The sequence below is a fragment of the Diuraphis noxia genome, unplaced genomic scaffold, assembly GCF_037042655.1.
Source record: "Diuraphis noxia isolate RWA-SAM2 unplaced genomic scaffold, SU_Dnox_SAM2 contig0001, whole genome shotgun sequence".
NCBI classification, from domain to species: domain Eukaryota; kingdom Metazoa; phylum Arthropoda; class Insecta; order Hemiptera; family Aphididae; genus Diuraphis; species Diuraphis noxia.
The window spans coordinates 98,003,254-98,026,064 of NW_028301711.1; the positions used below are offsets into that span (position 1 = coordinate 98,003,254).

Here is a 22,811-nt window from a genome sequence, read left to right on the forward strand (position 1 = left end):
AAATTATTAAAAAAATTCTTACCCGTCCATTTGGATTTCTTTTAACAGGCGAACGTAATAATTGCGGATTCTCATTTTGAACAGCTTGTCTGGCAGGTTCATTCACATTAATGGATTCTTCGGCATTCATTTTTTTAAAAATTACCACAGCACAAAAAATATAAAAAAGTAAGCGTTCGCGTAAATGTACAACTGTTTCTCACTACAACAGGCTGTAGACAGTATACATTACGCCTCACAGTGTATAGTGTAAACAGTTAAGCGTTGCCGACCGTCACCGACAGTCGCCGAAACGCTGTCAGTTAGTTGAGTGGGAGATGCGCGAAATTGGACATGTTTTGGTCGAATAGCGGTACTGATCTCTCGTGGGCCGGAGTATATACAGCCAACGAGAGATTCATATCGAATTAACAACTTTTGTTGTGACAGCGTAAATGGATTATATTTTATCATATCTACACAAAATATTGTTAATATGACAAGACACTTTGTTGGTATAAAAATATTGTTGCTATTCAGCCGACAAGACATTCATATCAAATTAACAACTTCAACTTGTTATCACAATGTATAATATTTTATCTTTTTTACACAAAATATTGTCAATATGACAAGATACTTTATTGGTATAAAAACAAAGTTTATTATACCTACATCTAATTTTATTAGGCCAACAATTAATATAGTTTAAGTAATACAATTATAAGATTGTTATAGCATACTATCATACCATTAAGTTTAATTACCAAATTAGTACAATATTATTTTTTTTGGTTGTTGCTAATCATTTAAAATTGTTAGTTGATAGGTAGGTTGGTAGGTATTTAATAAAAAAATAATAATAATAAGACTGATAATTTGTTATTACTTAATTATTAATTTATTTTGTATAAACAATTGTATAATAAGTATGAAATATACAAACATAAATTATTTTAATTCATACATTATTTTTTAAACATTATTTAAATCGCTTAAAATTTGTCCTAAACTATGGAATGATTTGTCATATGTAGTAGTTAAAGCATAAAAAAATTTTTGAATAAAAAGCCAGACAATTGAAGATTGCATAGGATATTCTAAATTGAATAAATGAAAAATTTTAAAACATGTATCAACAGCAGATGTTATAGAAAATAGTTTGTATTTAATACAATCGAAAAATATGAAAATTTCTTTGGGCTTAACAGGAGCTCCTATAACAATAATAAAAGGTTGAATAGGCTGATTTTCATTTTTACGATACAATATATAATCTTCAACTTCACTAATAGAATTTTTAAAAATTAGAAAACTATTCACTGAATCTCTGATTGAGTATTCGATTTGGCTTTTTTTCCCATTTTCATCTCGGGTAACTTTTTTACTTGTTGGCACAAATACAGCGTGAAACAAGCAAAATATTATGCTATTTTTTCCATCTAGAAAACAACAGTATATAGTTAATACAATACAAATATAATTGCATAATGTTTTTATGGTAGGTATTTAGTTAGTATCCATTCATAATTTGTTATGTCGACATAGTTACATTTACAATAGTTAAAATTGTTACATTATATGGCAAGGATCATCACCATTGTTTATATCAAAGGCTACAAAAGTATGATTTTTTTTCATAGGTATAATATATTGTAATATATGTATATAGTTTATAAATTATATATTCACTATGCAATCCACATAAAAATGCATTAAAATTTGAGAGTAACTTTTTAACTATTTTGATGTCATAAAAAAAACTGTTTATTTGAATGATTTTATTTATTAGCCAAATATCAACTACTAATTATCAACTACTAAACCACTAGTTTTAAGGAGCCTCATCGAGTTGTAAAATTTTTCGTAGAACTTTCCTTTAGGACTTTTATGAGAACCTCCTCTCATGAAATATGTATCCTAAAATATAATTTTGCATCAATATTATATTAAAATTTAGGCGATAGCTTAAGGGAATATATATACATACAAGTATAATACCTTTAACAATTTTATTTTTTATAAAAGAATTCTATATTTTTTAACTATACAAATTTTATTTTTATTTACTTTAACTTCTGTAGAAAACAAAGCTTCTATCTGATTAGCAATACTTTCTGCAAGACCAACTGATATTGATATTTTCATAGTTATCACATGATTAATTATTACATCAACTAGCATTATACGGATTGAATCATTTAATTTATTATTTGATTTAAAGTAGTTTATAATCATAATGCCTTGAGTTGAAGAATTTAAAAACTAAATCAATGTTTATAAATGGTTTCTGTATAACAGGTTCATTTGGTTTTATGCTAGCCAGTTCCTTCTGATACTTTGCACTATCCAAATCCAACGGCAAGGCTTGGCTTTTTTTGTTGCCATTTTTCTAATTCATGAGTTAATATTACTTTTGTTCTAACTGGATAAGACTTAACAATTCGTTGGCATGCTCAAATCTCATAATTTTTAAAACTTCGATATTCACTGACTGATCTAAATATACCAAATTATATAAATAACAACATTACAGATTAAACATAATTATTAATAATTTATATTTACCTATACATGTTTTGTACAAGATTTCTAAATCCCACTCTTTTAATAATTGTTTTAAGGGTTCATCATCATTTAAATTATTATGTTGTATACTGGAAATTGACAGTAAATTCTGTAAACATAATACTAAATATATTATATGAATATAAAAGTTATTTAATTAATAAATTATTCAAACAAAATTATACTTACAGTACTTAAATGTTCACTATAATTCTCTGGATTTCCACTGTAACCATTTTCTTGACAAGCATTCAAAGGATTTATACAAAATAATTCGCTATTCAATGATGAAAGTTCGACTAAACTACTTTCATTACGCTCCATATTTAAAAAAAAATACTACATCTGCCAGTACCCAGCATTAAATATTTATAAGAATCTGTAAAATACTTAATTAACAAAGATTTACAATTGATATTTACATATTATTAAGTTATGCTTTTACATAAATAAAACATTTTAATTATAAATGAGTATATAATATATACATGTATGAAGTTTTATAGGATTGGTTTATATTAATGACTATAGTTTTTATTTCAAATATCATCAGGTAGTACTAAATATAAATATAAATCAAGACATCAGGCTTTATGTATTTGCCGCCTTAGGTATATATTTTGATATTGTGCTACAAAATGATGATGGTTTTTCAGATGAAACCGGGCGATAATCCTTTATACTTTATGCTATATATTTATATTAAAAAATGTTCTGTTTATTTATTTATACAATTATACATATTAGATCATTTTTAATCATTTTTAATTAAATAATAACTTTAATTTATTTTTATTATTATAAGAATAATATATTAACAGTTTAGTTTTTTTGTAATTTAAGAAATTTAATTATTTAAAAAAAACTTTTAATCGGACCATTAATTTTCCAGAAGAAATTTCCGTAATACTAATCGGTGGTCCATTGAATTCATTAATATTGTAAATACAATTATTAAATATTATTGTTTTTTTATCATCTACCTCAAAAGCTTCAAAGTGATAATGGAAATGTAATAGTTTAATTTGTTTAGCTAGAACATAAATATTTTCATTTGTTTCATTTACTATTAGTTCAACAATTTCAAATAAACACATTTAATTTACGAATTTTGTTAAAAAGTATCCTGTTTTGTATATAGTTCCATTATATTCAATTTTATTATAACAATTAAATTGTGTTGCCACAATAGAAAGTTTTTCACTTATATATTCAATGCTTAAGCTACATATTTTATGTTTTTGTTCTAGCAAACATTTTTTAACTTCTTCTTGCATTAGAAAATCAGCAAATTTAATTTGAGATTTTTTAGCAAGAGTTAAAGTTATATTTTTCCTTGAAGAAGTAGTACGAGCATATATTTTTAATTCCTTATGTTTGGCTTCAAATCGAATGCACCAAAAATGTCTTGGAGGGCCAGAATATTGAATAACTGTAGGGTAATGTACTAAAAAATGGTGCTTTGGTTTTAATGTATCATTAAATAGAGAAATATATAAAGAATGATGTTGCTTAATTAATTGTTTTAGGAGTGTTATTGTACTTTGATTAAATGTATAAGATAAAAGAATATCAATTAATTTAATTAATGTTAAAACAAATTGCCAAACTTCATCACCTTCTACTATCAAATCACCAATTATTAAGGGAAAGAAATGTATAAAGGTCATTACTTCCCTAGCTGACATTTTTAAGTGACATTTATCTAAATGATTTTCAGTTATGGGTGGGGAGGTGTTTCCCACTTCAAATTTTCCATAGTTAAAATTGTTTTCCCTGTTATTTAAAGCATCCAATGAAAATAACTTTAGAGTGTAAATATAATATTTAATAACATGACAAATATCGTAGTGACATATTCCCTCGAAAACATCATGCATAATATCAACGCAAAAAATTATTTGTAACATGAAATCCAGCTATATTGTTTAAAATAGATTCTTTATATATTCCAGTTTTACTAAACTCATTTGTTATTATATCTTCTTTGTAATTATCAATGTTGCGCATTCTAGTACTATCTTCTTCACAAAGTTCTCGCATTAAAGATTTTTCAACTTTACAGAAACGGCAATAAAAATTTGATGAAAAGGACCGACTAAATTCTTGAATACTATTTAACCCTAAATTATCCCCAAGAACTAGCCCAAGTAAAAAATGTACTTTAAAATCACCATTTTTTGTGGATATAACTATTCATTCTTTTTCCAAAATATTTATGTCATTAATTAAATTAGATAAACGTAAATCATTTCCAAATTTTTTAAAATCTGTCGATTTTATTAATGCAGCTACAAGTATATTAATTAGTTTTGAATTATTTTCATGAAGTGGAAAACTGTAGTATATTGCAGAAATAGTCTGAACATTAGCATGCGATCCTAATGGATTATTTATCTCTACATCATCAATGTATATAAAAAAAGGAAATACTATTTTTCCTTCATACATTGAAGTTTTTTTTCTCCAAAGATCTCCTTGAACAAAATTTGAAATATTTTCATTATTACTTTTCAAGTGTATTAATCTATTATAATTAGTTTCAAAGTTATCACCATGTTCAAAAAATTTTTTAAATTGAAATTTTAAATCTAATAATGCGCCTTTATTAATTTTTTCATTATAAATTACTAAATTGTCATGTTGAAGAGCAGATAATTCATTATTTATAGTAAATTGTCGAATATTTGATTTATAATTATTATTTTTTAACCAATTATTTAAACCATAATCAGTTGCACAATATTTAAAAGGATCTATAATATTAAGGATTTAAAATGAAGCATGTTATTTAATAATAAAGGTTCTTTAGTTTTTTTTTTCAATTAATTGTTCAAATATGGATATAATAGGATTTAAAATATTATTTTTTACACCAGATTGAATGATTGCTATGTCAGAGTTGTTAAAATTATTATTGCTGTAAAGACTTTAAATAAATTTTGCAGTTGACTTGTACAAATTGTTTACTACATCATCAAAATTAAAAGGAGTTTCTGCAGATTGTAATGTTGTGCCTAGTTCATCGTCATTCATAATTTCAATAAAACTACCACTAGCAATAGAATTTGAAGTAATTTGTGCTACCAAGTTTATATTTAATGTTTCTGAAGGTTGGTCATAATCTTGAGAGTTACATGTTACATGTTTTCTTTCTACATGTCTTTTAAAAAAAGCTAACGATTGAAAAGATTGAAAACACGAGTCTTCACAACATTCATAGGTGCTATTGGGTTTTAGCATGTGAATAATTTTAAAATGAATTACCAATGATTGATAATCCTTCACGGACAACTTACAAATATAACAAATCATGTTACTCACTTACCTGAGAAGATGGAAGTATTTACGAAGTCCTTATTATAGGCCACTTATAAAACACACAACTACATAAAAAAAACACATTTACCATTGACAAATGAGAATTAAATACAGCGGGTAGGCGGCAGCTAAACAATTATTTTAATTTTTTAATATAAAATGGCACTATGACAGTTTTGCTTCTATGAGGCATGATAACACTGATAATAAATATTGTTAATTTAACGATGCCATCGTAATGCGGGGGAAACCCATGATCCATTTTATAAAAATATCTAAATTATTTTTCAGACATATTTCGAGCGTATAAAATATTTATCAAGCCTACAATATTATATTATTAAAATTTCTATATTAAATAAAATTGAGTTAACAATATTATCATCATGTTGACAAAAATAATTTATTGTACAGATCACATATTCTCATTGTTTTGATAAATGTTCTTATTAAATAAATCATTTTTATCATGATACATGAATAATGTTCAATTAATCGAATTAACAATATCACTATAGTGAATACAATATTCTATTGTTAGGTATGCATTTATTATTATTGGGCATATAAAACCACCATTATTAATAGTTAACAATTATGTCTTGTCTATACTACACAGAACTTTTCTTTGAGTGTATAATAAATGGTTAAAATAAAAAAAATCTTACTTGTCACATTGCATAGCCCTGCATCTTCAGTATTGTCCAGAATCTTAACGCACATATCATCATACCCATCGTTAAAATCTCCCTTTGACTCATCAGACCTATTCGGAGTGATCTCGATATTATCTTGAACGCGAGCAACAGCTTGTAAAATAAATATTAAATTGAATTAAAAAAAATATATATATATATTAAAATAAACATACCGTGAATGTTTTTCATATGTCTGCTCAGATTAGACTTGGTACTTAACGTAGCATTGCAAAAAGAGCACGAAAAGCGAATTCCTTGGTGTATGATTTTGTGTCTGAGCAAACTATCTTTACGCGTAAACGTAGATGCACACTGATCGCACTTAAAAATTTTTAATAAAAACACTAAGTGTTAGGTGCAAATAATGCTTAAAAATTAAAACGCAAAGAAATAAACACTGAAAAAAAAATATTTTTAAATTCACAAAAATGTTTAAAAACGAAGCGACTACGTGAGCAACGGTTTTAAGACTGAAATGTTAATTATTTTCATTGAATGAGTTGAGGAAGTCGCTGTCCGGAGAATAGACTTCTGACATTTCTCTATTGCCACTCTCTATTCTACACTGCCAATCCGTCATTCATCATATTCCTTATATCTTAATTTAACAAGGACCATTCATTCTTATATTTAAAATGCGTATTTGCAGTTCCAGGATTTTCCAATGTTTATTTTAACTTAAAATAACTATTGTAATGTTATTTTTTTTATAAATACCATTACATTTGTATTTATTGTTAATGTTTGTTATTGTTTATTCATAACAAAATTTATGTTACATAGGTACCTACGTAATTCTGAATATTTCAGTCATCTAGTAATAATTGTTTTTTGGCCTTATTATTAAAAACAAGCCTTACTAATATACAACATGGAACATGATTAAAGTGCAGTTATCTATTACAAAACACAATGGTAATAATATCTCAAAAATTTCATAGGCTTTTATTGATATTTAAACTGAAGAGTTATGAGAAATTTCAAAAGATATATTTTGCAAATTTATATCGTTAACCTTAGTATTTCATATTGATAAAAGTAGGTATCTCGCTTAACATAAAATAAAATATAAAAATATAGGAAGATTCACTATTACTTTCTTCATAATTAATTGAATTGAAAACATTTTCAGTGTTTTATTTTTAAATATTATCAGTGACTATAATAGGTAAGTAATTTATTTGTCAAAAACATATGTTAAAAATTAATGTAAAAATATTTATTATTACTTGATATTTTTTTGTATTATTCGATGCTCGGTTGCATAACAATTTGTCATTGTAGTGAATGTAATTAGTAGTTATAATTTTTAGATTAAATTTAATTAAGTAAATTCAAATTAGTACCCAGATATAAATAGAGATCACAAAAACTATTTTATTTAATTATAATGTTAGAAATAAAATAGTCTATGATAAATTAGGTGCATATTTGAGATTTAATGATGCACATAGTGTCATAGACCAAAGTGTAAAAATAAATAATTACTAGGCTTCCTTTCTTCATAATGTTTGATTTTTCTTCAGTCTTTTTTTTTTTTGTCATCCTAACAATAAATTTAACATATTTAACAGCTGAAACTAAACATTGGCCAAGGAAATCTAATTACATTTGTTGATTGTTTATTTATATATCATTCAAAATTATTTATAACTTTATAAGAATACTTAATTTCATTAGAAAATAATAATTTCTATAAATTTATCGAAATTTATGTATACCCTGTTAGTAATTTGTGTATCGGTACTTTTTATTCACATCCCATTTAAAAATGTATGCCAATTTTAAGCACCTCTATAATAGGAATAAAAATAATTGCATTAAATAACCGGGATTATTAATAGTTGAAAATTGTATTGTTAGTTTCAGGTTTACGATATTAAACCTTGGACATTGATAATAGTTATAACAAATCATATTTGGCATTTTGATTAAAAAGTTGCGTCTTAAAATATTTTCTTTGTTTGATTTTTAAATTAATATAAAAAATAACTGTTAAATTTATTACCTACCAAGAGATGTTTATATTAACACATGGATAAATTTAAAACGGGCTAGTTTATTTTAATGTAATAATGCCTGCATAAAAGTAGTTAGTTATAGAGAAACCATTATAATGATTACAAGTAAAATTAATAAAACTTTATAATGAAAATATGTAAACTGAATGATCTGTTAAACCTATATGTCATACTGAAGCTTAAAATGTGTATCGAGAGTTTCATAAATAACATTATTTAGATAATTTAAAATTATTTGTCATACACTTAGAATCAGTTTGAATTAATAATATGTCATATTATCATCATGTATCTACTTAATATTAAATAAATAATTTTTTTATACAAATCATTTGCAACCCAAAATATTAATTTTTATTTAATTTGTGTTGAATGTTCACTTTAAAGTATGGTGTAGGTATCTACTATTGTATTTAAATATATGAGTCGCTACTAAAACTATGTATTTACTTAAACAATAATACATGGAGATACAACAGATCTTATTTTTATGTATTTTTTTGTGATTTATGATTTGATGGTATGTTTTTGATCCTATAGTTCAAAATTGACAAGTCTGTACACTTTAAGAACCACTGGCAAGACATTGCGTTCTGTAAGTTCTTGGTGTTTTCATATGTGTGTTTAAGTGAAACTGCTGTTATGGCGATACATTTTGTAAGTTCCATGTTGTGTGGTAAATAACGATCATGAACATAAGTCATAAATAAACATTGTCGCAAATTTTGAATTTGCTACAAACACTATTTGCTTGCATACAAGTAGTACCTATATAATGCAGTAAAGTGGACAATTTTTAATAATTAAGTTGAATCATTAATTTTATTAATTTTATTATACTTCATATAAAATATAGATATATACGTAGATGTATATAAAATATGCAGGTACCATACGATTTGTATTTAGATAAAAATGCAATTAAATATTTGATGATGATGATTTTATATAATATTATATAATTTAAAATGAAATAGGTACTAAAAGTGTATGTAAAATTAATTTGTATTAAAATTTTCAATAACACTATTAATTGTTGTTAAATTGTGATTTTATTGGTATCACATATATTTAAATAGAACTGTAAACAATTTTCTAAAGTTAACAAAAAAAAATTATTATTTTTTTAAATTTAATGAACGTTTGCTTTAGCGACTTAAGAGAGTTAAGTTATGAGTTGAAAGTCAACATAGCATTCATTTCTTCTGTTGGAATGGAGAAAAATACTAATATGATAAAATGGCAATTTTCATTTAACAAAAACTAAATCAAATTATTTCTCTATAACTATATATTTACAATTTATTGTTCATAACACAATATAGTTAAATTTAAACCTTGGTAGACATATTTATGTATTTTACTATAAATTTGAATTCCTGTAGGAAAAAAATATTAATACTACAATACTTATGATCCCATTTACAAATTAAAAAAAATAAATGGGTTTATATTCGCATTCACAGATTTGTTGTATTTTTCTTGTTGCATGAGAAAAATATTTTTAGATAGGTCTATTAGATTATAGAAACATTAATGACCATTTTTTTTGTTAAGAATAAAAGTACCGATATTACAAATAGTAAATTTAACAAATAATATGAATCAAATATTTTTTTTCGAGTAATTTCATCTACCTATATTTCCACATTTATTTTGACATTTCATTGTTTTACAAGTATTTGGCTGCATCAATTATGGCCAACAATGGACCTACAAGCTATTAAAAGTGCTTCTAAGTTAGATGTACTTTTTTTGGCATCGACTATTGCTAATTGCAATGAGTGTGCTACGCATCTTAAATGTTGCCAGGTATATCCATCAGGAACTTTTTTTAATGCTGCTACAAGGTTGGGCGCATTGGCAGTTATAAAATACATAGGTATATCTTTACAAAATTACCATTTTTCAATTAATCTTACTATAAGATTGTTTAGATTAGTTGCAGTATGTTGATCTTTGGAATGTTCGAGATATAGTGTAATGTGACGAAGTTTCCATTCTTCTGTGACATAATGGACTGTTCTTTATGTGTAACTTTCATTGGAACGAGAAGTCCATCCATCTGTTGTAAATGACAGAGATCTAACACTTTTACATTCATTAGTAATGATACTTCTAACATGATTTACAGCTTTTTCAAAAGCGTTTGGAATATGATTCTGAGAAAAATATTGCCTTGATGGAACAGTATACCTTGGTTCAGCTTTTCTCATAAGTTCTAAAAATGCAGGCTCTTGGACAATAGAATAAGCATGGCAACCTTGAATGATAAACCTTGATACATTATCATTAAGTGCCTTTACATTTGGATTTGTTTTTGCCCATGCTTGAGTTAGGTTTATAATTTGTGGCATTGTCGGTTGAGACATTTTAATTTTTTTAGAAGCATTTTCAGTTTTTATTAAGTCGCTCATATCATTAAACTTTTCAAATATTTTTTTATGTATTTTTAGATGATTTATCATAGATTTAGTTTGACTATATTTCCTTTTTATTTGCACTCCACACTCTAAACATTTACCTCTTTCAACACCAGACTCATCTTTGTCACCAAGTGTGAAAAACTTCCAAATTAAACCTTTTTGTCGTTTATTTACAAGAAGTATAGATGCATTTTCTGTTGACTGATTAAATACTGGATGCATATTATTAGTCGATGTTGATGCAACTGATGTATCTAATTCCTCATCAGACATATCAAAAGACACACTTTGAGGCGATATAGTGAACTAAAAATATTAAATAACAAATATTCAGTTATTCACAAAAATTGGTATGTCATATTGACATTTTTTAGAATATTACTGACAGAACTGTCGTTTTTATGAATCATTTATGTTGATTCATTTTTTATTATCTTAATATTTATTATTTTTTATTTACATTATATTTGGTATGTACTTCAGTTAAATATTCTTAGACATATTATTAATTTAATATTTTTAATAATTATAAAATACCTACTAAATTGAGTAAATAGTATATTCAAAACTATTAAGTTAATATTAGTTAATACTGTTAATAGTTATTACTTATTATACTCATTTAACAAAAGATTTTTTTTATAAGAGTTTGATAAAGGTAATTATTTAATATTTATTAATAATTATTAATAATATTATGTTTTTAATCAGATTTGAAATTCATAATTTTATTAAAATCCAGACAAATGCATAATACGTCTATAGGTACCTACTATTTATTGTTTATTATTTATTTAATTCTACAATGTAGGTACTTAAATAGTTAATAATATACCTAATCATATTTAATAAAATAGTATTTATACTTTAAATATTTATTTAGTATTTACCTTATAATCGAATTATTTTGACAACATACAAACTATTTGTTAACACAAAAAACTATATAAATATAAAATGGTAGACCACAAACAAATCAAATGCAACACCACAATCGAGGTACGTAATCGAATGACAAGCATTAAAAATAATTATTACAACTAACGGCTGGTGGTTAGTGTGTGTATTTGGGTGGTAGTGGTAATCAATCGGTATAAACACTATAAAAGTATAAACTATAAAATGTCGTTTTCATAATAATAAATATGTATAAAATATAGCAATAACAATCCTAGAATTCTTATCGCGAATACTCGTATTTGGGTTTTCTCAGTTATTTATAGTTTCAACATTTAATAATTATTTTTACATAATATAGTGAAACACTGAAACAAGTACTCGATTCAATTCGAGTATTTGGTTCAAGTCGAGTACTCGTATTTACGAGTACAAAATTTTTCCAAAGTCGAGTACTGGAACAACACTAGGCTTTACCAATAGTTCTAAGGTTGACGGCTGTACCGGCATAAAAATTCCAGAATATATTGATCAGCCTGAAATAATAAATTATATTATTTTTATTTTAGTTGTATAAAAAAATATACATATTATATATAAAAAGTTTAATTTACCATTAGCCCAGTCAAATTAGACCAAAAATCGACAAAGTTCGGAACTAATTCCACGAAAGCAGGATTTTGATTTTTTTTTTTAGTTTATACCTCACTGATGAACATACTAAAAGTCCTGACACCTACACCTTGTGCGTAGCTCTCCACCCCTCTTCAAAGGGTGGCGCACCCCTTTCACTGTTTTCGCTTATAACTCGTCAGCTTTTCAATTTACAATAAAAATACTTATGACCAAAATTAAATACCATAAAATTTACCATAGACTTAATTTACTTTTTGTATATACAGGGCGATTTTTTTATCATGAACCACTCATTATTTCAAAAAGTATCAATGTTTTTGAAAATATTTTTTTACAAAGTTTCATGTTGTTAAAAAAACAACGTTTTTATGAAAAAATTATATTTTTTAATATTTTTTATCCTTATAATTTTTTAAGTTTTTTACTTTTTTGAATGGCAACCTAGAGTTTTAATTTCATATCCCAAAGCAGAATATTTTTCTAAGTATTTTTATACGTAAAAGTCGAATTTTGGAAGAGTAGTTTATGAGTTATAAGTATTTAAAGTTTAGATTGGCGGAGTGGAGTGGTACGGGGTTACCCCGCAAAATGTTTGTCCACTACTCCGCTTGTCTAAACTTTAAATACTTATAACTCATGAACTACTCGTCCAAAATTCGATTTTTACATATCAAAATACTTAGAAAAATATTCTGCTTTGGAATATGAAATTAAAACTGTAGATTGCCATTCAAAAAAGTAAAAAACTTAAAAAAATATAAGGATAAAAAATATTTAAAAATATAATTTTTTCATAAAAACGTTGTGTTTTTAACAATATGAAACATTGTAAAAAAATATTTTAAAAAACATTGATACTTTTTGAAATAATGAGTGGTTCATGATAAAAAAATCACCCTGTATATGTTGCGATAAGCGTTATATTTTTAAAAAATAAAATTTTTTTATTGTGTTTGAGTAAAAACCGCCAATGATACGCTAAAATGACCTATGACAAGAGTTAAAGAGCAAATAATTTTACATAATATAACGTTAAATTATTTTAAAAATTTCAATTACCGTAAGTAATAGTGTTTTTTATATCAGTTGTGACGATATAATTGAACAATTACAAAATACAAGAATAAGAAATTTAATTACAATCTACTAAAAAAAATTTCCGAAAGCTGAATTTTAGTATGTGAGTAGTTTATACCTTACTTATAAACATACCAAAAGTCCTGACACCTACACCTTGTGCGTAGCTCTCCACCCCTTTTCAAAGGGTGGGGCGCCCCTTTCACTGTTTTCGCTTATAACTCGTCAGCTTTTCAATTTACAATAAAAATACTTATGACCAAAATTAAAGACCATACAATTTTCAATAAGAATACATTATTTTATTTTACATACATATTTATAAAAGTGAAATATAAAGAAAAATTGAATTATGAAATAACAATCAATTACAATAATTTTTAAAATAAATACAAAAATTGAAAATTATACATTTATTTTTATTTTTTCAGATTATAAGTTATGAAATTAAATTTAAAAAATGGTGTAGGTCCTGGAATGGTGTAATGGGGTCGTACGTCCTGAAACAAAATTAATTAATATACTTCATATTTTCATATTTTCATATTTATATTATATTATGGATTGAATTATTAAAATCATACTGTACCCTATTAATTAAATTATGTGGGTCGAATTTTTTTTATTGTCGGTGTGTTGGTTTCTTCTTTTTGATTTTAAATTAGATTTATTTCGTCAATATAGTCCTCAAAATCGTCCTCTTCTTCATCATCTATGATCGGTTGCTGATTTAAACACGAACCTCCTTGACAATGCTTGCATATAACTGAACATAACAATCCTGCTTTTCGACATATGTTTATAAGAAAATTATTAAATGTTCCTATAACATTCTCTTATGATTTTTTGGCCACAGAAATAATATTATTTCTAAATTACTTTTATAATAGTACAAAATTATTACTTGATTGTTACTATAATTTTACTTCAATATTATAATAGTCTTTATAATTTTCTAAAAACATTTTGTTGAAAATTGCAATAATATTTCATGCCTAAGTAGAATTAACTTTACCAAAATATTCCTAACATAAATTGTAAATCATCAGCATAAAGTAATTCAATTTGCTTAGGATATCTAATTTCTTTCAGCTTATGTTGGTACTTAACACATAGAATAAATTTCACATTTAATAGTAAATTGAAAAGCTTAGGATATCTGGATATAATATATTATTGGTTGATACCAAGTATTACCTCTAGTATTATACTATAATTCCACTAACATTTGGTTGTAGATTTTCATTTTTGTAAATATAATAATACTATTATAAGTATAGTTATATGTAGCAGGTACAAGCAGTATGTAGTTATACAAATTAAAATCAAAATCCTTTTTTTTATTACATAAAAATTTGTGTTATAATGTTACAAATACTTAGGTAATAATAGCTAAATTATAACATTAAAATTGTTAACATATTACATAGCGTTATATAAAAAAAATATTAAGTTTCTTTTATTTTGTATTAGCAGCCTTGCTATTAAAAATTATACTTAATAGCTATAATCTCAGCTACAGTATAAATACTAATAATATTTTAATTAAATTATATTAAGCAATTCTATAATTATATTGTTCCTCTTCCTCGGATTGTTTTTTTGCTTTTAACCTGAATGGGGCATGAGCAAGCCATGTTCCTAAAGGAATATCAATTTCCTTCTCTGTGTTAAACTTGTATTTGAGATGTTTTCTCAATGCATCTGAAATATATTATTAAAATAAGTATATATTTATAAATTTTCATCAAATAATAACATTTTTAAATAATATATTATCAAACATAGGTTAAAAGGAACTATTTATCAAAGTTAGTTACATAATAAACATGAAATAATTTTAAAACAAGTTTATTAATTTAATTAATTATCCTGAATTATTATATTTGTGGTCAATAATTGTAATAAAATAGTATATATTATATATATATCTAAATGTAATATATTTCTTACCTATAATTATACGATAACTTGACAAGCTTGTAAAAGATTTTTTCTTTTTGAAACCATACAATGAATATTCTGATAAGAATTGGTCATCAAACATGCGGGCCATAATTCTTCTGATACTATTGCCCAGGTCTTTATTACCTACTAGTAATGAAATTTTGCCCACCTAAAAATAATAAAATATAATAATTAATTTATCAAGTTGCTACATATTAATAAACAGTATATTATATAATAATATATATAGTTACCAAGGATGTTCTGAAATCAAAATCTTTTGATTTTACTTCAAACGCATGCAATTCATCATGATCTTTTATTGGAAACAACACATCCATGTTTACATGATCATCATCTGCATGAGTAACTGTCATTTTTTCTTTAATTAGTTTTTCAATATTCTCACTGGTAGTGTGGCACAGGAACGTTAAACATTGTAATTCGTGTTTTATATATGCGTTAGAAGTTAAAAAGACTCTTTGGAAATCTAAAAATTAAGTTGTAGCGCATTAATTATTTGTAAAACAATGATTATAAATATGGAGAAATGTATTTCAATATTATTTCAGTGGCAGAATAGAGAATATTTTATGGATAGCACATGGAAATAATTATTTAAGGAAACCAGTTACCCTAAAAATATATTAAGTCAAAATTCATACACTTTTAAATATTAAGAATTAGTTATACTAAAAAAAATATAACATAAAAATAAGTTACACAAAATTATAAAAAAGGTATGAATAAAGTCTTAAAAATGTATACCTTGCTATGTATACCTTCCTAGTATGATAAATTTATATTCTTTGAATTTATGTAATTATTCTATATTAGTTTAATTTAAAATTATTAGTTAATAACAAATGCATAATGCATAACATTGGAAAGGTGAAGAATTTATACGCATATTAATTATTATGTATGTATAACAGATTCCTATTATATCCAAGCATCATAATTGTACTATATAGCCTTGTATAAGGCTTTAAATTAATATAATAATATTCAATAATTATTACATATATATATACCTTTTAGAGATGTTGCTATATTATCGATTGTTGACTGATTACCGTGATCTTTCAAATAAAATACAATAATAAAAAATTTAAAAATTTAAATATCTGGTGAAAAGTAAACAACATAGATGATAGGTACCTGAATTTTCTACACTGTTTTCCTTAAAATTTAATTGTCTTTTTACGGCACCACTATTATTTGTATTCGAGGATGAAATATTATTATTTGACTCAACTTCTTCTTGGAATATATCTGTAAATATTGATTTGTCAATAACTTGTTTTCCTGTGTCATCTGGTGTTACAGTCCATTTCCCACTAGGTGAATTTAAAACCCAGTATGGTTCTTTCAATGATTTCAATGGTGTAATTTGAATAATACTATCATTATCACCTAAAAAAAATATAGTTATCCATATCATAATAATTTAATAACTTATTTAAGAACCCAACGCAAAATATATATTTGAAAAAAAAAATAAACCTATTATTATAGTATTAGGACATTAATGTATATCGTCGTTGACGGGAATAAACCTCCCATGTGAAAAAGTGTAGTTTTCAGGAAGCACAAAAAACGTTTTAAATAAAACAAACCTCATAAACGATTTATAGATGGTAACACATAGGAGGATTTTTCTACGGTGGAGATAGCACATAGGAGATTTGTAATAAACAATTTATAAAGATTAATATTGTAGTTACCACATAGAAGGTTTTATTTATTATTTTTCATTAATTCTACGAGGCAGATAGCACATAGGAGATTTATCAATAAATAGCTAATTTTTTTCTAAATCCAGGGATACCGAAACCTCAAAATTATAAATTTGGCACTAGGAGGTTTATTCCCGTCAATGACGATATATTATACATGATACACGTCTAAATATCAATTATTAAGTAGGGAAATAACATAGGTACATAAAGTTCTTTTATAATAATATTTAATTTACCTATACGTTGAAAGTCGGTTTTTTTTTTATCTTTTAACGATGTCAGGTTAATATCAGAGGATGCATCATCGTGATTTGAATCTGAGTCACTAATCACACATTTTTTAGAAATCTTTTTGCCTTTAGAATCTTAAATAAATAAATAAATACCATGTATAAATTAAAAGTTAATTATTAGATAACAAAAGCCAACACCAACTACCATACCTTCAGGTATAAAACGAGGAGGGCAACTACTTTTATTTATTGAAATATTCGATTTTAAATTGCCTTTATTGGGGGATAAACTACGGCGTTTCTTCGTTAATCTATTATAATATTCATCTTCAGTGCTAGATATGTCTGACTTATGCATTGCTTTGGGTAGCTTAGATCTAGCTTCAGCCAAAGAACCTGAAATATATTTCAAAACGTTTTAATAAATAATCATTATAAAAATTATAAATTTAAAATGACATTTTTAATAGAGAATACTACTCACTGTATACTTTGTTTCCCAATTTTCTAGCATTGAAAAAAGTAAAATCATTATTATTAGGCTTTATACGTCTTTCAATATATTTTTTAGTATGTTTGGATTTAGCTGGCCATGCACAGTTATTTTTTTTTAACCATATATCTGGAACTGCTTCTACGCTATTGTCGTTGTTAAATATAACTATAATCCAGCCAATTTGTTGGTCCATCTAAAAGAATATTACAATTTAATAAAACAATTTATATATTTATTAGTATAGTAGTTATTATTACCTAGAACCAAAATGTATATCTTGTTAACTATCTACAAGCTTAAGTACCTATATATAATATGCTCTACTCATAATATTTAGACTAAAATATGTATTTTTTGATATTATTATATTTACATAATATTTACAGGATAAAATTTAATAGCACAGATTTAAAATTCAGAATGAATAATAGGCATTGCTATATATTTATCAAAATGATTAAATACAATCATTTTTTTTTTCAAATCTATTATTTTCCAACAGTGAATAGTTTTGGAAAGATTTTTAACTTCATATATATACAGTATTCTTGAGTCTATAGGGTCTTCATATAATGGTTTTGTATTTTTAAATATACAACCTAATATTAAAACTTCTTCACCTATTAGACAAAAGTTTAAACATTTAATAACTTCATTATTTTTAGTGAGAATAAAAGAATCTTTTTTTTTTTTTATTTGTATTTTTATATTTTTATACAATAAAGTGAAATATTGTGGACCAGTTATATTCTCAAGTAATGGGCCGTTACTGTGCATATGTTGTAAAATAGGTTTCAGAATAAATTGTTCATTATTTGTACTTGAATTTGTGATACTAACAGAGCATTTTTCATTGTATCTATTTATAACCTGTTGTAATGGCTTATCGTGTTTCCTTACAAACGATTTCAGTTCTTTCATATAATTTTCAAACATAAATGTTGAACAGTTATGAAGTGGGCCATAGTGTTCATAATCATCACAAAGATGTAGTAATGCATGGACATTATGGGATACAAAATGTGTACCATAAATATTTTGAAAACTCATTACGAAGTATTCTAATAGTTGACGCGCATAATCGATGAGATAACTGCAATCTGGACTTAAGAGAATTATCATTGCAATATTCAACGTCATAAAATTAGTATAACACTCTTTTCTTATAATTTTCTTTAATACAATTGGTCCAGTATATAACAAAAAAAAACGGAGTTCTGTCGCTTTCCATCGACTTAACTCTTGTAAAGTTCGGCTTTTTCTAACAAAATCTGAAGTAACGCACACATTAAGATTTAATAAATGTAAAGATAACTCATTAATTTTTGCTGCCCGTATTCGAACACTAACTGGACCTTTGCTTACCCACAGCATTAATAATTTTTTCATTACACCCAAACAAACTAGATGCATATAATCAAGTGAGAACGAAAAAACAGAATCAAAATTAGGTAATTCAACAAGATTTGAAGTTACACCGCCAACATGATATTCTTCATCTGTAATATTAATGTAATTCTGGTGATTTCTCATAGTTGATTGAATTTCAGTGTACGGAAAACAAACTCTATTGTGCAAATATTCACCTTCGATGGTACATCTTGTGCATGATGAAAACCCACTATGGCCTTTCACTTTTAAAATGAAAGACTTGGCGGGAACATCACAGCAAAAAACCCGAATTGAAACATTAATTTTAGTATTATTAATTATGATCCCATTTAAGGTAAGATCTTTAGTTTCTTTCACAAAATCTGATAGATAGTCATTACTATCAAGTGGTTTCTCTTTTCCATAGTATAGACCAACAAGAAAAACAACTTTAGTTAATGATGTAGCTTCTTCTATAATATATGCTAGTATAGGCCAAAACTGAGAGTTATTACTTTTAGTCAGTGGTAATCCGTCAATACCTATGACAACCTGAATGTTGTTAATATTTGGTGAAGCATGTTTTCGAATTCCGTTGGCCAAACCAAAATGGTGATATATTCCAGGATTAACAGTACGAATTTCTTTAGAAATATTAGATGGAATTTTTAATAATGTACGTGCATCAGATGGAAGATTATTAAGACTATTAGTACTGTATTGGTGGTTTTTTAAACCATTCAATAACCCATTTACAGCATTGTGAGAAATGTTAAACTTGACTGCCCAATTAGCTAAAAATGCATTAATATTTGATATTTGTGGTGACAGAGTTGGTAAATCTGATATCGAGCAAGGCTCAGCTACTGAAGTAATGTTTTCCAATAAATCATCAGGAGCTTGAGATATTGATGGAGAAACTATGGCAGTATTAACTACAGCATCATTATTTCCGGGTACAACATTACAATTTGAAATTGGTATATTTTGTTTTTTAAATATGTTTATATTTTGTCCTTCAAATAGTTCAATATTTTGTCTTTCGGATAAGTTGGAAGCATATTCATCTAACTCACGGTTTGAATATATTTCCTCAAACAAATTTATTTCTTGTCTAGTTTTTCTTCTTTTGGTTCTACTACTTTTAATCATTGTTTTTAATTTGGATTTAGTTTATGACTATTAAAATTAATTAATAAATACTAATTCAACTTGAATATCTGTAACCAAAGAAAACAAATACCTAATTTAACTCTTATTTATTAATTAAACTTTGATTATTGTTTTTAGAAATGGAATTTGCATAAACATTTAATCCTTTAAATAATAATTTAAATAATTTAATCCATTTAATCCTTTGTCTATACATAATATATAGGTTATGATGTTATGTCATTGATTATATATTATATATTATGTAAATATACTATATAATATATAGTATAGGTAATAAATACTGTAATAAAAATATAAATTAATAAGAGGCTTGTTACTATTTTTTTAATTTGTCCCTATAATATTTATTCTATAAAATTTGAACATTATATTTTATATTTTACTTACCAATATAAATATGTACCTATTAGGTACCTATTATTTTATGATAAACATTTAACAGGAAATGTTACTTACTTCATAACAAATCCAATTTCAGTACTTATATTATCAGCACTACCTATGCTATTACCTATAGGTACCTACCTATTTTGTACATAGTTTTAAGTTGTTATATGAAAGTTGTCACATTATTGTTAAGTTTCTACTGGTTTTGGAAACCACATTTTCTGTATACCTACATATTTAGTTATTTCTATTTTTCTTTAAACTTCCTTTAAAGGGAACTGTTTTATTTTTTTTATAGTTATATGGCCTTATGGGCAATTTAATAAATCATAATCAAAAGGTAGGTACACTGTATATTGCAATGTGGCTGATGTAACTTTATAACTATTCAACATTTATTTAAGTTTATTTATGTATTTTTTTTATTTTGAGGCTAATTTATTGGTTATTATTTATCAATAATTATAACATATAAGTACCTACACAAGAATTTCACAATCACCTAATTTTAATTAAATAAAGGAATAGGTAGGTAGGTAGGTAGGTACAATTTTTTATTTAATCTCATCTTTAAAAATCTCATTAAATTTGTTTATTAATTTTGGTTCAAAATAAATGTACCTACCTAGGTATCTATATGTTGTTTGATAGCACAATAAATATAAGCTTCAAAATAAAAATAAATAGGTACATAAGAAAGTTGAATAGTTTTGAATATACATCAGCATCATATTGTGTGGTAGGTTATGATTTATATATGTCCATAACTAGATTTTTTTTCATAATTACCCAACTTTTATTGGACTTTCATAATATGACACAAGCCGTTCCTCCTCCCGGAACACATTGGATAATGAATATAAGATATTATAATAATATAGTAATAATTGGACGGATCGAGCATGCGATGATTGTAAACGACAAATATTATGTATAGGTACTTATAATAGGTAGTAAACTAGTATATTAAATAATAATTATATTAAATACTTACGTTATATAGTATACACTGGAAAGTGGTAAGTAGGTACTAAGTTCAAACTGGAAAACAACCACGGACGAGTAAGTATAGAACCAGCGATTCGGCGTTCACGTGTACACGAGGACACGAGGAGTGAGGACACGATAAACGGATAAAATGTCGAGAAATCAAACACTAATATCAACTATTTCACATTATTGTACCTAGCTACTTGCCGCCAACCATCATACGATTCGCAAGTATGGTGTGTACATTTACAACACGATTACATGAACATCCACTAATAATGGCGGACACCGAAAATTCAAACACCACACCACAATAAAAAAAAAACGATTATTTCAATGACAATAGATTATGATTATACCGCTTTCGTGACCGGTTTACGTTCAGCAGTGCGCACCCCCCACCAAGAACCGCTGCCGCCGGTTCGCAACGAACGCGCGACCGCTGCGCCGTCCGCAAGCTCGTTGTGCACACTATACAATCATTACAATCTGCTGTTTCCAATATTATCACGCAAGCACAACTGTTAATAATAACCACGGACGTACATATACGTCCGTACTACGTTTACATGCACAATTAAAGGCGGTTTAAAAATTAAAATGGTTTATGTAAAAATATAATATAATATAATATAATCATGTATTATGTAAACGCTTTAAAGTGACCTTAATAACTTAAACCGCTTTTATTTTAAGGACGCTCGAATAATGTGGTTTAACCAAATTAAATCGGTTTAATAAATAAAATCGGCTGTATTTTTGTACATGTTAACAGAACAACCACTTTTATTTTGATAAGTGATAAGCAATACCATAATACACATTACCCAGATTTTATTTTTATAA

General features: G+C 25.8%; 2 protein-coding genes and 2 pseudogenes across 3 annotated transcripts; all 4 read right to left on the reverse strand.

Moving 5' to 3' along the window:
• Window positions 1–22,811, reverse strand: part of LOC149062623 (uncharacterized) — a 512,259-nt pseudogene that overhangs the window by 437,497 nt on the left and 51,951 nt on the right.
• LOC149062643 (uncharacterized) lies at window positions 1,786–2,367 on the reverse strand (annotated as a pseudogene).
• LOC149062644 (uncharacterized) lies at window positions 2,142–3,288 on the reverse strand. The gene is made up of 3 exons (XM_089217152.1): window positions 2,737–3,288; window positions 2,548–2,656; window positions 2,142–2,478 (listed from the first exon to the last, which is right to left on the reverse strand). The coding sequence occupies exons 1-3, from the start codon at window positions 2,869–2,871 to the stop codon at window positions 2,390–2,392; spliced, it is 333 nt and encodes a 110-aa protein (XP_089073278.1). The 5' UTR covers window positions 2,872–3,288; the 3' UTR covers window positions 2,142–2,389.
• On the reverse strand, window positions 14,943–22,338 carry LOC149062645 (uncharacterized). Of its 2 annotated transcripts, XM_089215200.1 has the most exons (9): window positions 21,970–22,338; window positions 18,030–18,234; window positions 17,756–17,941; window positions 17,549–17,677; window positions 16,732–16,986; window positions 16,605–16,652; window positions 15,825–16,060; window positions 15,577–15,739; window positions 14,943–15,327 (listed from the first exon to the last, which is right to left on the reverse strand). In XM_089215200.1, exons 2-9 carry the CDS (start codon window positions 18,232–18,234, stop codon window positions 15,179–15,181), a joined length of 1,371 nt encoding a protein of 456 aa, XP_089071326.1. In that variant the 5' UTR covers window positions 21,970–22,338; the 3' UTR covers window positions 14,943–15,178. The 2 variants fall into 2 exon arrangements, with proteins under 2 accessions (XP_089071326.1, XP_089071329.1); XM_089215203.1 differs by lacking the exon at window positions 16,605–16,652 and having other exon boundaries at window positions 21,970–22,326.

Coding starts and splice junctions, on each gene's coding strand:
- LOC149062644 (XM_089217152.1), bottom strand. CDS start 2,871: ATGGAGCGTAATGAAAGTAGTTTAGTCGAACTTTCATCATTGAATAGC. Junction 2,657..2,736: donor ATAGTGAACATTTAAGTACT/GTAAGTATAATT, acceptor TTATGTTTACAG/AATTTACTGTCAATTTCCAG. Junction 2,479..2,547: donor CTTGTACAAAACATGTATAG/GTAAATATAAAT, acceptor TGGTATATTTAG/ATCAGTCAGTGAATATCGAA.
- LOC149062645 (XM_089215200.1), bottom strand. CDS start 18,234: ATGGACCAACAAATTGGCTGGATTATAGTTATATTTAACAACGACAAT. Junction 17,942..18,029: donor ATTGGGAAACAAAGTATACA/GTGAGTAGTATT, acceptor AATATATTTCAG/GTTCTTTGGCTGAAGCTAGA. Junction 15,740..15,824: donor TTGATTTCAGAACATCCTTG/GTAACTATATAT, acceptor TATTATTTTTAG/GTGGGCAAAATTTCATTACT.